Source organism: Lepisosteus oculatus, chromosome 5 (assembly GCF_040954835.1).
Source record: "Lepisosteus oculatus isolate fLepOcu1 chromosome 5, fLepOcu1.hap2, whole genome shotgun sequence".
NCBI lineage: Eukaryota > Metazoa > Chordata > Actinopteri > Semionotiformes > Lepisosteidae > Lepisosteus > Lepisosteus oculatus.
In genome coordinates, this window is record NC_090700.1 from 48,873,829 (window position 1) to 48,889,927 (window position 16,099).

Below are 16,099 nucleotides of genomic sequence, written 5' to 3' on the forward strand. Positions count from 1 at the left end.
GTTTGGAGTGATCAGAAAAACAAGAATTGACAAACAGTCCCCTCCGCCTCAGCCTTGTTCTGACTCACATCCCAACCAGTTTAGTCTTTCTAGAGGGGGACAAAGGAAAGACAGAAACGGGGAAGAGAAGGAGACGTATGACAGCAGTCCTTATACGGGAGTAGCCAATGGCGAGGCCAGCCTCAGGATTTGGGGTTTTGACCAAAGTTCCTTAGTCCTTTTTCACTATGCCCAAAAATCAGAGAAGCAGAGCCTTTGAAACCAATCACACACTAAACACAAAACTGACATGAAGCAGAACTTACACATGAGAAACAAGTATCAATGTTTTATTATATACAGTATCACAACTGTCATCAAAAAGTGTATCTGGTGTCTTGATAAAAATCCCTTTTAATTGTATCACGGTGAAGTCCTTGGTTTCGCACCACACTTTTATGAGCGAAAAGTGTATGAAAGAAATAGACAAAGTTCTTTGCTGGTTTCAGAACAGCAGTAAATGATACATTTCCAAGATAACGGTGTGAAATTTTACGAGGTGGACGTGTAAATAGTCCAACTAATAGTGACAGAAAATGCCAATTTCCATTAGTCGGCCAAACCTTGCAACAGCCATCAGCGGACACACTGGAGGTCTGCACATCACTGAAGTTATGTCACACTATCCAGCACACTCTTCTAGGCCAGTGCCCGACCTTGATTTAATGTCTTTTTCCTCCGTGAAGGTGTTTTCAAAGGTCAAAACCATTACCTGTGGTCTAGAAAACACTGGAGGTGAGAAACATATGTACTTGCATCCACAACAAAGATCCTCAAAAAACCATCATGATCAGACAGGATCAAACCGCTTTCCTGTGGTATTCTGGAGGAGCTACTTCATAGTCACTGGCACTAAATAGAGCAGAGCCATTCTTCACTAGATACCTGCAATACAAAAAAATAAAGCTATGAATGGGATTCCATTAAAGGAAAATTGATGGAGAGCAAAAGAACTTTGTAAAGCACCATGGTTCTTAAGAAGATTACTCAAAAGCTGTTCCTTATGAACTCCTACAGAGGTGGCAATAAACTGGCACGCAATCATTTGCTACCCTGCCAGTGCAACATTGAAAGAAATAATTGAGATAAATTGTGATACTTTTAAAGATTCATTACTTAAAATTACACTCTATTATACTTCTCCAAGAATATATTATTTTTGTATTCAAACAACTGCTTTCAAAAATGTTATAAGCTCAAATTAGGTGTGTAGTAATATTCAGGCAGGAAGATTATTTTGCTATGTTTAGACAATGAAGCCTTTTCAATCAAACAGCCTTCCTTTCAGGAAATGAATAATGGAAGTTCCTCCAGTTACAACACTAAATTGTCTTAATTTCAGCACCAACTTAAAGGCCCAGAGAAAAATCTCAATAGGTGTTAAAGGCAACAAATGAAAACACTTTGACAGACAGAACACATCGATTTACTTTTTTAAATATCCAAAGCTATTGGAATTCAAGTGAACATACAAGGACAATGGTCTCAGGTGCATGCGGCTTTCCCATGCATGTGCTCCACTGCAGTGTTCTTCACAAAGAAGGGAAACTAGTTTTTTACCTACTCAGGCACATAAGAGAGCAGGTCATTAACTAACCTTAAAGGGTCTTGCTCTTTGACACAGTCACAAAACAAAATGGTCACAGCCCTCTTGAGTTCTATCAGACAGCCGTATTACTTTGAAGAGGTAAACAATACCTTCACTACCTTGAACAATACAAAGCTGTATATTTTTTCCACAAAAAGCTAAATATGAAAAATAATGGGTCAGTGGGATTTAGGAAGATGACTCCATGCTTTCCCAACCCCCCTTTTCAATTATAGAGGATGACCACATACTAACTGCAATTTCTTTGTACAAATCCAACTGGTATGCTTACCCAAAAAAAATAAAGCTGTTATATGGATAAAATACTGTATATTTTCTTCCGAAGCTGAATATTCTGCTAGACTAAACAGTAATGACGCACAGAAGTGATGACACCTCAAAAAGCTAACAAAATTTGCTCTGATGAGTAATTCAACTTATTACTAGCTGAAGATTCAACTCTGCTTTAAAACCCCCTTTTCTCATCAATTCTCATTACAAGGCAAACTGAGGTACTAAATCTTTGCTTCATCTCATGATCCTGTAAACAACGGTATTTTAGACAAAACTTCAGCTAGGATGTTCTTTACAGAGCATGGCAGATGCAAACAAGACTAACTTAGGGGGCCATATCTAGTGCAGTTTATTATTCTTCAGTTTGAATGCATAAAGTTTTGAAAAGGAGTTTCAATCATGCAGCAGTTTAACTAGCCTAGCAGAAAAAGTCTTATAAAGATTTCACCAAGAACTGCTTACTTTAAGAAATCTTGCAGGTAGTTCAGAAGCAGAGCTAGACTCTTTTCATCAAGGGGTGTATAGGCCAGCATTGCTCCAATTCGCACTGTTGGAAAAAAAAAGCAATCATGTGTACAGCTTAGTTACTAAATTGAATAAACTAATTTAAATGCATGTTTTATAGTGCATTAGCCTCCATGTGAGCAGACAATTTTACTTCCTATCAAACTACATCTAATTACCCTCCACAGTGAATGCAGGCTCATAAAGCTGCAAATGAATAGACAGCTATACCAGTCTGTTTGACTTTCTCAGCTTCTGTTAACAGGAATAACTGCTGCTACTAATGTGTGGTCAGCTGGCTATACTAAACTCTCTACCACTTGCCCTCACCTCCACTCTGAGAAATTCAGATGGATTCTCTGAACAAGGCACTTCTGAGAAATTACATAACATAAATAACCGATTACTTTTATGTAAGTCTGAAGCATCAAAAAAGCAGAAATGTGGGGAAGGAGAAAAACTTTAAAGAATTCTGAAGTCCAGAAAGAAAGCATGCATCTATGACTGCTTTAAAACAGCTATCTGAGGGAAAAGATTTGGAATAGAGTGAAACAGCAACCCCTCGAGAAAGACTATTCAGAACATTAACTTCCAGTGTCCATGTATTCAGTACCCGATGAGAAATAATTTATTCAATGGGATTCGTACATTGTAGGCGTTTGTTAAATACATTTAAATTCAATTCTATTTACTTCTCTCTTCTTAATGATGATAGGCATAAGTTAATTCTCTTATAAAGACCCTTCATAAAGTTGAACACTAATGAGCAACTCGCATTTTGCTTAGAACAGGAGCCAACATGCTTCAGGCACGCTCATTTTACATTTTAAATGAAGACACAAATTAAGGTGAATCATCAATAGTGTTCATTAGAAGCGTTACTGCCTGTTTAAAAAAAACAGAAAGTTAACAGCATCAAATTAAAATAATCACTAAAAACGTATAATATGAAAATAACATATTCACCTCACGTACATAACCATTGCTAAACTACAGTTCTATAATTTCATAACATACTGGCAAATCACAATGGACGCAGATTATCCTCTTCCTGATGCAAGCCAAACAGCTGCTTCAGTCTTGACGATCTTTAAACTAAAAAAATATGCCACACTTCAGGTCCCAAGAAAAACCAAACCTACAGCAGCAGACGTTCTACACCTCCAGCTGAAATCATGACTGAAATTATCACTTACCAAAAAGCCTTAAAAGGTGCGGTGCTCCGTAGACCTGCGACATGGGTGCATCGGGGTGGTCGGCCAGTATCTCTGCATACTGCGGCCTTTCAAACTTGTATAGCAACTGAGTGCCCAGCATCACATTGAAGTATTCCCGGATCCCAGCCACCACTTCGTTGACTGCGTACTCCCTACTCGGAAAGGGAGGGAATGTTGAAAAATCCTGGCCATTGTGAAAAAGCCTTTCAAGGGCAGCTGCAACAACGCTACAGCCCTACTGGAGGCAGAGACACAAACCACAACACACAACTCATGACCAAGTCAATCATGTGTTCGCCCCCACAGCAACATTACTTTCTCACTGTACACCGAGAAAAACTGCTTTCCCTTCTAAATCCTAATGAATGCCCCCACAGGGCAAACTTTCTTTAATACAACTTGACGTAAGCATTTCTTTTACAGAATAAATTAGACGTGTTCTTGCTAAAATATCCAAAGGCTCATCACATTAAAACTTTTGGTTCTTAGTTTCTGTTTTCTAACAATGTGAACAGCACATTTTTTTCTAATGACCTCAAACATTAAAAACTACTTTCAGAAACCTTTAAATATTGCATGAGTTACCCTTATGCATGTTTTCAGACAAACATAACAGTCTGAACCATATACAAGTTAACAGAAAAATACAAGTGGACTAACTTCACTTACTTATTGTCAGAGTTTCCTCTTGATTTCTTATAATTTGCATAGTCTTCCAAGACAGAATCAACATTCTTTTTAGCAGGCAGGTGAAAAAGCTGGAAGGTAAAGTGAACAAGATTTTGTTACCAGGACAAAGCTAATGAAGGTCCAACATCTCACCCCTCATCCACACACATGAAGGCAGCTCTATTTGACCCAGAATAACCCCTCCTGACACTACACCATTAATTTTGAACTAGTTCAGGTGGGTAGCTGTGTCAGCATGCGTAGGCTGCAAAGGAACAAGCAACAGGTTTAATCCATGCTGAAAAGAGAGGAAAGAAAACGCTACATTTCAGCCATGGGGCCTTCTTCAGTTGTGAGATCCCACATCTGAAAATGGCTCCACAGTCGAAACGTTGTTTTCTTTCTTCTCTTTTCAATATGGAATAAACCTGTAACTTCTTCCTTATTAATTTTGAACTACATGTAGCTTTTATCAACCTGGACTTTTGAACTAATGAGAATGAGGTTAAAAGTATGACTGGATTATTCTAAAAAGAGAATAAGAATGAAATTTGAGGACCAGGCATTATTCAGCTGGATTGGTTTGTCTTGCTTGTGAACCTGCTTGACCTTGAGGGGAAAGCGGCCCACTCCTTGTCCCTCCATTAAGCCAAGACCACCCTTACACCGATACAAAACAATTTTTATTGTTGATGTTTCGAATAACCAGCCAAACCATGCCTGGGTTCCAGCTTAATTATTCTCAACAGTGATCTTTTCCAAACTAGGTAGGAAAACACCTTGTATGCATTTCACAGCTGTAAACAGACATAACAGTCCCGCACTTCCAACGGTCCAGAGAGAAAAGTGGACAGAATAACCGCAGTGGGATGAGCAGTGAAGAAGTGACACCTAGGTCATCAACATGCTCCTCCTCACCTGTTTCTGTCGGGTGATCAGGTCCCAGTCATCCACCAGCCAGGGCTTCAGCTCCTCTGGGATCTTCACCTTCACCTCCACTCGGTTTATAAACGTTTCTTCCTGCAAATACAGGCAAGGGTTTGCGACAAACTATTATTCTCAAAACTCTGTCATCATTAGCCATTATGAAAAACAGAAACCATACTGAAGTCTTTTGTATTCTGTCAAAAGACTAGACGTGCGGTGAAATTACTACATATTGAGAAAGCTGTGAAGCAACATCATACATAAGCTCTGTTTACATGGATGGATGTTCGCCTGTTACGCCTTCCATCACACAGGGGCAGCAACATCCTGTTGCGGTTACCTTAACATTAATTATGGGACAGGGTTGTTAGCCTTGTGCCCAACCTCCAACATGGAGGACCTGGCACCCGACATGGGACACGAACCCACTACCCTGAGATTATGGGTCTCATGCTCTAACAGAGCTAGCCGGGGTGCTTTCTGTTTACATGTTAAGCCGTAAAGATTATGGGGAAAAAAAGTTTAAAAGCACATTTGCATGACCCCTATCTAGTGCTCTGTACTGGATGAACAAAAAAGCAGATCCAAGATGAATTATGTTCAGAATGAATAAAAATCACAAACAACAAATTCTTCTTCTTGCTTGACATGGTACTAATGGACCTCTTGCTTTGCATCATTAAAATAAATTGGTTGCAAAGAAATTTTCAACATTCTTGTTCAGTTTCCCAGTATCTTAAGCAGGTTGTTCTTCAAGAGATCGATAAAACGAGTTACAGACCACCAAGAGATTATACTAGAAAGACTTTACAGATTAAAATCTTGGAGGAAACAAAAAAAACGTACGCTCTCAACTGTAGGGTCGACACGTGCCCTCTTCTTTCTGGGGGGCTGAGGCATCTCCCCAGAGCTGGTCCCTTCGCCAGCTCCTGGTGCTGTCAGACAACAGTCAATGCCAGAATCGTGAGTACATTTCTGTCACAAAACTAACGCTTTTCTGCAATCAAGCAAGCAAAGCGTTACCTAATAAAATTATTTTTTACAGAATTAATCGTGGTTTTTCTCTGACAAAGTTATCTTGGGTACCTATTTTTACCTTCCAATTAATGACTGTTTTCCTACAGGTGATACAGAGCTGTAATAAAATAACGATTTTTTAAATTAATGTTAATACCTAATATGTAAAACATACCTAATTTTTTAATCAAATGATAAACTAGATAGATTATAGATTAATTATTCTTTATGACAAAAGGAAATTGGAAAGTCATTAAAAGTCCAAGAAAAGCAAAAAACACTTACTTTTCTGCTTGTTCTTTTTGGTTTTCCTGTGGAACGAAAGATGAATGTTGGTTAACAGAAACATTAGCAATGGAGAAAAAACATTCTTCCCAACACGAACCAGCTACTTCCAGTAGGCCACAAGATTCATTTTTTTTTACTATTTGAATACTTTTTCAACACCTCTACATACAGATGCATAATTTGCAGCTAAAACATTTGTCAAGAAAACATTTAAATGTTGGTTGTGTTGTAGTTAAGCATGACATTAAAAATAAAAAAATCACAATGTATTTTCTCTATTTCCAAATTTGTAAATAGAAATCAATTAAAATTATAGAGGCTACTGTATGTGTACAATGCTATCACAGAGGATACTTTCTGTAATGCTACCCTCGGAAGAGTGAGCATCGGTTTTAAACACTGTTAGAGAAGTCCTTAAATGAGTGTTTCACAGAAAAAAAAACAGTAGATAAGCACATCATGGGTGGTAAAGAAAGCAACTGGGGATATTCATTAAGATCAATTGTTAATCTGTGAAGCCGTACAACTTTGAAGACCCTTATTCTCTCACTCAGCTGCACTCAATATCAATTTAAAATTCCACCCAGATACACAGCACAGACAGCGTCAGTATCTGACATCTGGCTGATGTCTGAGACCTACAGAGATAAAACTGAAAACAAAATGAATGAAGGCATAACATCCTGCCCATCGTATACCAATCACCTCTGCAACTAGAGTGCTGATTCACCAAATTTCAGGATGTCACACTCTAGTTTTTAAAACAGGCAAATGGGGAGCTGCAGAGACGTCAGATAGCTTCATTTCAGAAATTCTTCACTGAACTGACTAAAACAAGCACCAGCTGCCCGATTCAACCTGATCACCAGCTGCCAGGTTCAAACTGTAAATTAATGTGGGTAATGATGCAGACAGATCAGCATCCTATTGTTTTGAAACTGAAGCCCAGAACATTAACATTTTGTTCCTTGGGATTCAGCACAAAATAGCTGCCAGTGATACTCCAGGGTTTTTAATTTACAGCAAAACCAGTTTAAACTATGACCACATATAGACACAAATCACTTATCAAGCAGTGTAAAAACACAGTAAACATGTAAAGGCTGGCTTCTTTACCATTCCAGTTCAAGAACTTAATCTTTTTTAATCCTTCATTTCTATAAAGCTAAACAAACCCACACCATCAAAGAGCTTCATCCAACTCCTCTACCCCAACCAAACACCATTACCCTCCTGGCAGCAGATTCTCACAGTCACACTGATTTCTTTAAGTGCGTACTGTTCTGTTCTAGTTTGTTCTTTGTGTGTCCTGGACTGTGAGTAACTCTTTTAGTGCACCCCTCACTGTACTGATTGTATTGTATGATTATTATTATTATTGTACTGTATGTGTTGTCTGTGTTAAGCTGCTGTTGCACTGCAATTTCCCTCACGGGATCAATAAAGTATCTATCTAAGCGCTGAAATGCCTCAGAGTATCATAATCTGACCTGCTACACTGGTAAATCAAAAGGCATCAATAAAGACCTTTTAAGTGACAGTTAAAGGTACAAACAACTAATATTTAATAAGAATAGAATTTCTTTGATAAAAAAGGCTGGATATTTGCTTTTCAATTTGTAGTAATTAAAAGGGACATTTTACTCACAATTCAACATTTTTTTGCTGCACAGCAGCAATCTTCTTGCTCGGCGCTACACCCCTCATCTTTCCCTCTGCATATTGTTCCCTAAGGAAAGAAAGGAGCAAGCAATTACAGAGGCATTAAAAGCCAAGACCAACATCATAGAAGGTGAACATGTTAACTACTCAAACATTCATTCAGAGTCAAAAATCTCTGATGTAGACATAATTGCTATTGCTATCTACAGAAGACCTCTGTAGAAATGCTGAATTGTTAATGCTCGAGCAAATAGTTATAAAATGTTACAGAAATAAAATGTAGTTGCCGTATTAGGCATGTAAACCACTCTACACTCCAACTGATGTTTTACGAATTTTCTATTAAGGCAACAAATATGCATAGGATGTTTCTCACACCTGAAGAAGGCTCCACGGCTGAAACGTTGCATTTTCATTCTTCCTTTTTCAGCATGGAATAAACCTATTACTTGTTCCTTTGCAGCCTACGCATGCTGACGCAGCTACCCACCTGAACTAGTTCAAAATTAATGGTGTAGTGTCACCATTTGATTTTGGTATATTTCAGACATAGTATTCTATCACTGAAATTAACAAGTTCTTAGACTGTTTCAGACCACATTTGGTTTAACAAAAAGTATGCCACAAAAACTCACTGATTAGCCTTTTGAAGCTCCTTTTGTTTCTGTAGATTCGTGTCCACATATTTGAGCACTCTGCTCTCAGGAACCCATTCATCCCAACTGGAAGAAAAGAATTGCCATAGAAAAATAATGTCTATACCGGCTTCCATTATCATGCATTTATAAAGGGAAAGATTTAACAGCTCAACAGTTGTCCTTTCAATTATGCAAAATTCTTTATGTAAAGAATAATTGCATTTTGTGCAGACAAAGTCTGGATGAACTATAATGCTTGTCCGAGCTTTAGAAAGAGCGGATTTAAAAGAATAAACTTGCTGGAACAATTAGCACGTACAATAGAACCAATAAGTAAATAACTCACTTTTTATTCCATCCGCTGTAATGAATGAAGTACTTCACTTGCTTGTCCTTGATATTAACCTTTACACACTGCAATCAGAAGACAAAAGGTAAATCAGTAATATGGTTCCACATTCATGAATTACACAGCATATGTATATACTGCACAAGCACAAAACCTTGAAATCAAAATCAGATTACTCTAGTGCATTCTGATACAAAAGATAGGCTTTTTTGTGATAAGCTCTTATGGTAGACATTAAACCACACAATGTGAAGGAAACTCAAATGTTTTGGGATGATTTTGTAGTGCTTTGTGGTAAAGCAACAAAGGATCCCAATACCTACAGAACAGAAGAGATAATATGTACACCCAAGAAAAATACGAATCGAGATACTGGGGCCATGCAAAGCCAGTCATGAACATAAGCAGAATTTTTTTAAATCAACATAACTGGTCCAATGCAAGGACTCCAAGACAGTGATATCACTTGTGCAATCAGGATTCTAGCTGCCATATTTTAAACATACTGTAATTTTAGAGCAGTTACTCTTAGTAGTGAATGCTGCAAGTAGGGTATTCTAATAAGGATGCCCAGAAAAAATAAATGCATGAACCAGTTTTTCCACAAGACAAAGACAGCACAGGACACAGCCTAGCAACACTTCTTTACAATATCACCACAAGATTAAAAAAATCAATACAGGAGAGAAGATCACCATTAAATACTTCACGCTGGACTAAAACTCAAGAAAAGTGCCATCAACTGATAAGGCTACAGCATTGATTTTGTTCGGCTGGGGAGAGAAACCCAACACCACCACCAATGTATTATCATAATTTAAAAAATTGTCATCTCTGTGCTTACTACGACCTTGGTGTTAGGTTTAGTGTGGACGGAGTTAAGCATCACCTACTGTATTTTATGTTACTAAATGGTATATAATTTTTTGTATTTGACCAAGGGTGAACATATACTGAATAGCAGAAGGCCCAGTAATAAGCCCTGTGGAACACCAGGTGTAACCAACCCAACCTCAGAACTAAATCTAAAAAAATAAATAAAAATGTTGATGCTCAATGAGATAAGATTCCAGCCATTTAAGGGCTGGACCAGAGATGTAAAAAACTATCCTACCAATGAATGATTTCAACATTGAATGCAGCACTGAGATCTTCAAGAATTAAGACAATTCATCCGTATAGGCTCTATGAGATCATAAGTACCTGTAAAAATAGCACATCTATTGTAATTATCTAAAGTCAGCCTGAAAGGGTTTGAAATGTTCACAGCAAGAGCTTAAGCTGTGGTACAATAGTATGTTCTAGTACCTGCACAAGGAAATGCAAGTGAGAAGTGGGTCAGATATTGAGGTTTTAAAATATACGTTTTAGAAGGTGCAAACAATGTAATATGTTTATGTAAAATACGTCCTTTTCCTTTTTTAATGTAGCAGACTTTTTAGCTCAGCTCAACTTGTACAAAAATATCAGAAAACTTTATTACAGAGCATTCAAGTTATAAAGACATGAGAACACAGTGCTAAACATAATTGTGATCATTTCTTTAAAAAGCTCCCACCCAAGATGAAAGAGAATTGAATTCTTTGTCAGTTCATATTCTGTAACAATGTGCTTAAAACTGCTCATTCCCAATTCCTCACCCTGACACTTCTTAAGAGATAAGTCTTAGGTGTAACATACACACACAGTAATTGTTTTGCAATATTATGAACTGGCTTAGGAGTAGGGTCATGTTTCTACTAAGGATGTTACAATAATTACAGAAGCTAATATTATTCACAATTTTCTTTAACATTCAACACATTAGGGCAGGAAACGTGCATATAAAACTATATTAGCATAAATAAAATTCATAACTCTGTAGAGTATCCTGAAGAACAAAGCCCCTTTAAGACCCTAAAACCATCACTTTTATACTTAAAATATAAAACAAGAGGGGTTTTTTTATTATGAAGCTTGTATTATAGAATCACGATTCAGAACAACAGTAACACACGTACCTTAGCTTCGTAGAGCAATGGCCCATGAAAACACAGAACTCGTTCACCTGCAAAGCAAAAGGGAAATTCATTGAGATTAAGTTGAGATAGAAATTTTATCAACATAGTGGTAAAACAGACTCCTCTGTTTCTGATGGCAGTTTGATAAAAACAATCAAATGCAGTTTTTAGCAAATTAAGTTACTGTAATTGTAATCCCACAAGAACAATTTGCAAAATCTTCTACAAAATTGTAATGTAGACTTAGAAAGACATTTTAGTATAGATTATACATCTGTAACAGCAGTCATCAGAATTTCAGTTTCAACTTCAGAGATTGGCTCTTCCTGTAGGCAACGGTCTACTTTGATGCACTGCCTGTGTAAGGTTCAGAATTTGATCATTACTTAGTGTTTCAGTCACACGTTGCTTGAGAACAACGGAAATGATGTCCCTTAAAACAAATCAGATTCTGGAACTTGGAATTTGCATTTGTTCAGAAAAAGAAAAATGCTCAGAAAGTCTCATTACAGACTCACATTTTAAGTAGAAGAAAGTAGGAAAATAATGCTGTAGCAAGACATTTGCTGTGTGCTGACCTCAAGTACAATAACAGCTAAATATTGCACACCTGCAATAAACAGATGTGATTTTGTCTGCCAAAAATGTGTGTACCTTTATTTTTCCATGTAACAAAACATGACATTCTGCTTATGTGGTCTACACACAAAACTGCTTAAACTCTAGTATGGTAGATGTACATTTGCAGACGGAAAGAACTAGGTTTGTAAATAAAACAAGCTTCCTTATTTTGGAATAATACAAAGCATTAATAAAACAATTAGATAATATTTGGTAGTACAGCAAAGTAATTGGACATTTTGTAAAAGAGACTGCAACTCATTCATGGGATGTCCACAAAACTCAGAACAAGAACTCAATCAATCCTTTTGAAAGTGTTCCAGTTATACTCATTTTTAAGGCTCTGTGCTCATGATACAAGGGACAGGGTGCAGTAAGGTAGGCCGTGGCCCCTGACTTGTCTAATTTCTATACCGTCTTCATATACGGCAAACTGAAACCAAACTTGCCGACATCAATGAGGCTGGTGTTCTTTTAAATCCGAGTGTCTGTTTAGAAAAGTCTAATTTCCATATATGTATAGATGCAGTACTACATACTTGTAAAACATCCATACACATTTAAATATAGCTTACAGTGAACTGTAATCTGCTTCAAGATGGAAAGACTGCATAATTGAAACCTCTACATGCAGGCACTTCTCAGACATTCCTTTCACCATAATTCGTTCCTTTAGTTCACCAGCTAATTACATGCACAACATTCTCACTTCCAGTGGAAACCTGGCGACTTATCTATACAGCTGGACATTTAGTGGAGCATTATCAGTGAAGTACCTGCTCAAGAGTACAAAACCAGTCCCACCCTGGATTTGAACTCATAACCCTCCACTCAGGAGACAAAAACCCTAATCATTATGCTGCTAACATACAGACACACTGCCTGTACATTTCTTAAGACAAATATTAACCATATGGGCTACGCACACACTATATTCAGAACTATATTTCAAGTAAATGTACCCAATACAAATATACCTAAGTCTTAAAACATCATGCAGCCTTCTTATTTTTACACAGTATTTCTAGTTGGATTTAATTTCTTTCTTGGGTTACTCACATTGCATTTAGCCAGCAGTTCCCACCATGTTTCTATTCAGGCTAGATGGTTCGATTGACCTGGTGTCATTTGTAATTGTACTTATGCTCTTACCTTTAGTTGATTTGATTGCTTACGACTTCGTTAATTTGTTTCTGCCTTCGGTATGAGTTTAAAACATACACTACTTTAAATACAGCATACTGTTTTCAATAACGTCAGCACAAAGAGCCTCTCCTGCATTGCTTACACTTGTTTTTCTCTGAACACCTAATAAGTCATTTATAATGAACTGACAAGCAAATATGACACTGACTTAAACTCTCCCACTAAGAGCTTTTTTCCCCCTTTTTCTAGAGATCTGATTGGTTACATTCCAGGAAACAAGAAAATTAGGGAGTTTCAGACATTACTACAGGTCTGACACCAATTACAAATTCCATTTGACCGTTTAAAATCTGAAAGCAAATTTAAAAATGGCCCCCAGACAGAAAATAAATTAACTGTTCTGTGATTAAGAACTCAGAGCACAAACCACAAGAGAGTTTTCCATTTGGACTAGGATAGGGAAACTGATGCAAGCCTTATGCGGATAAGCCTTACTGAGTGTACTAGTGCTCTATGGCTGCCGTCGCATCATCCAGGTGGGGCTGCACATTGGTGGTGGTGGAGGGGAGTCCCCATTACCTCTAAAGCGCTTTGAGTGGAGTGTCCAGAAAAGCGCTATATAAGTGTAAGCAATTATTATTATTAATTATTATGGTTCCCAAGTTTAAATAATGTACTGCTAAGAAAACAAGATACACCTTAGTGTATCTTCATGTTTATAAGAGTGATTAAGTACCAGAGACTCACCAAGGTTTACAAAGCACTGCTAATATCTAGCAGACAGTTGTTGCTTCCTAGTTGCAAGTTGATTGATGTTAACTTTAGTTCGCAAGACTATCACAGAACACTAGATCTCTTCACACAGACGCAAAAAACTGGAGGGTTAACCGCTTACTGGGACCCCTTTTAAAAGTATTAGGTCACTTAGTTTCAAATCGAACAGAAAGAAAGAGCCGACCCTAGATTTTTGGGCTACGCAAGTGGCACGTTTTGGCAAGCCACAAGACTTGAATGCAAATCTGGGTTATTGTACTGTTTTTAATCAAGGATTTAAGTGCCCATTGGTAAACTCTTGCTGTGGTACATGTCAGGAAGGCCTACGACTCACTGAGGCTTCTGAAGAAATACCTTGGTGTGAACCTTTAAATTGTCAGAATATCGCATGCAGGTTAAGATCAACAAAAGAAGCTGCATCTCTCTTTCTCTCGCTACAGCTTCGAAGAGGTAAGTAGTCGCTACATAACTATATTTAGTTACACCGTGCTGGCACAATGTGATATTTCTGTATACAAACGTTATGTGAAGAAAAAGCGCGACTTTTCCACATTACAACTTTTTACTTCATGGCAAAAAAATGTAAAACATTGTTTGCTGAAATATCAAGAAAAAAATTAAAATAATTACCTTAGCCAAAGAAGGACGAATTATCAGAGCAACGTTATCAAACCTAAGTTAAGAAAAGTATATATGAAAAGCTGATTTGCTCATAAATTAGCATTACTAACAGATATTAATGTAAAGGTCGGAACTTATTTCAGATACGACGAGAAGCATCGATTATATTCGACTGTTTTAAGGGACAAGAAATATGGTTCTCAAGCAGGGTTCGACGAAGAATACGCTCAAACACACGGTGACAATCAAGACTCAAAGTCCAAAATTAAATCTTTTAAGTTTTAGCTGAAAAACTCATTGTTCTCCTTACATTACTAATTACAGACACAAACAAAAAGAAGATATTTTATAGCCTATTTTTTCTTCAACGAAGACAATAGATCACTCTACTTGAAAAAGACTAGCTAGCTCATAGATGTTAGGCCTTTAGAAAAATGCACCCAATAAATCTGGGAAAGTGAACATTTCGCTAGCTAAATTGCTAAAAACAAAAATCCGCCCTGGCCCTTCGTAGTTTTATTCCTTTTTGAACAAGGTTTTAATCTTTACTTAAGCGCGTTTTTCAGTTCTGCTATCTACACAAACACCGTGGAGTGACTGCAAATCGCCGCCCTACCCCTCAGTCACACACAGGGCGAAACGCAGGCCTGCTTCCACTCCAAAATTTTACTGATTAAATCGTTCCTTACCTTCTTGAAATTTAGGCTTAGGGTCCTGTTTTGGCGCCATTCACAGATTAAACTATTAAAATAACTGAAAAATCAAATTTAAGCATCGCCAGCTCTGAATTCACCCCGACACAGTGAAGGCGCCGCTCTGCGTCACTAGAGCGACGCACAGGAATTGCGCGCTGCGTCAAATGACCGTGTGACTCGTTTTCTATTAGCGCTAGGTTCCGCCCTTCGGATGTCTATTTGGAAAAAAAAAACAGCTACACTAGCTGGGCATCCTTATTATCAAGACACTGCATAGCTTTTCCTTGTTCGTCCATCTGGAACATGTGTTAATATTAAATCTTCCAAACAGTAACTGCTATTTACTAACGAAAATATGCCCCTTTCTAGATCGGTTAACTACATTTACAAAGAGACAAAGAATCCTGTCAGATACGTAGAAATCCACGTGCTGTCACAAATGCTAGATTGAATAGATTTTTTTATATATTTTGCTTTGCAAGACGCGTTTGCCTTTTAAGTCTTCTGAATGAGAGTAATTTGTTTTCTTTGATAGAAAGACAATTATCCGATAGCGTTGATTAAATAACAAATGGTCATAGCCTACTTTTAATCACAACCTCAGGAAAATAAAGTGAAGTGTCAATGTTGTCACTCTGCATGATCTTTAAATATAGATTTTGAAAACGGGTAATTCGCTCCCTATGCTGGAATGGACTGCATTGCATCCTCTAATACACACAGAACAACCCGTATTAGATAACCATGTGAATGGACAGAGTGGATTGCCAGGGTGAAATCAAAGCTGTGTCTGTGGAAAACATGGTCACTGACCCTCACTTGGAAGGTGATGCCGAAATCTGACATCCTGTGGCTTTAGTTACCCTGCCATGGTGTGCCTGCAGCCTCTTTTTGGTACTATGTGTAACGGAAGCGTTCTTTTAGGACCCTATGCAGACGACATGATCCGGGGTAGAGTGAGGAAAACATGGGGAAAAAGCTTGCGGGAGTCGGGAATGAAAACAGGGGGCGTGTTCATGGAACGCTGGTGTTTGGGGAAGGTGTGGCCGA

The 16,099-nt window shown here is 37.8% G+C and overlaps 1 protein-coding gene across 2 annotated transcripts; it reads right to left on the reverse strand.

The window, feature by feature from the left end:
• Positions 1 to 313: 313 nt before the first annotated feature.
• morf4l1 (mortality factor 4 like 1) lies at positions 314 to 15,206 on the reverse strand. Of its 2 annotated transcripts, none has more exons than XM_006628761.3 (12): positions 15,044 to 15,206; positions 11,193 to 11,239; positions 9,190 to 9,257; positions 8,841 to 8,927; positions 8,192 to 8,272; positions 6,541 to 6,566; positions 6,085 to 6,173; positions 5,230 to 5,331; positions 4,312 to 4,400; positions 3,622 to 3,794; positions 2,384 to 2,468; positions 314 to 924 (listed from the first exon to the last, which is right to left on the reverse strand). In XM_006628761.3, the coding sequence occupies exons 1-12, from the start codon at positions 15,081 to 15,083 to the stop codon at positions 840 to 842; spliced, it is 972 nt and encodes a 323-aa protein (XP_006628824.1). In that variant the 5' UTR covers positions 15,084 to 15,206; the 3' UTR covers positions 314 to 839. The 2 variants fall into 2 exon arrangements, with proteins under 2 accessions (XP_006628824.1, XP_015198845.1); XM_015343359.2 differs by having other exon boundaries at positions 3,622 to 3,797.
• Positions 15,207 to 16,099: the final 893 nt, after the last annotated feature.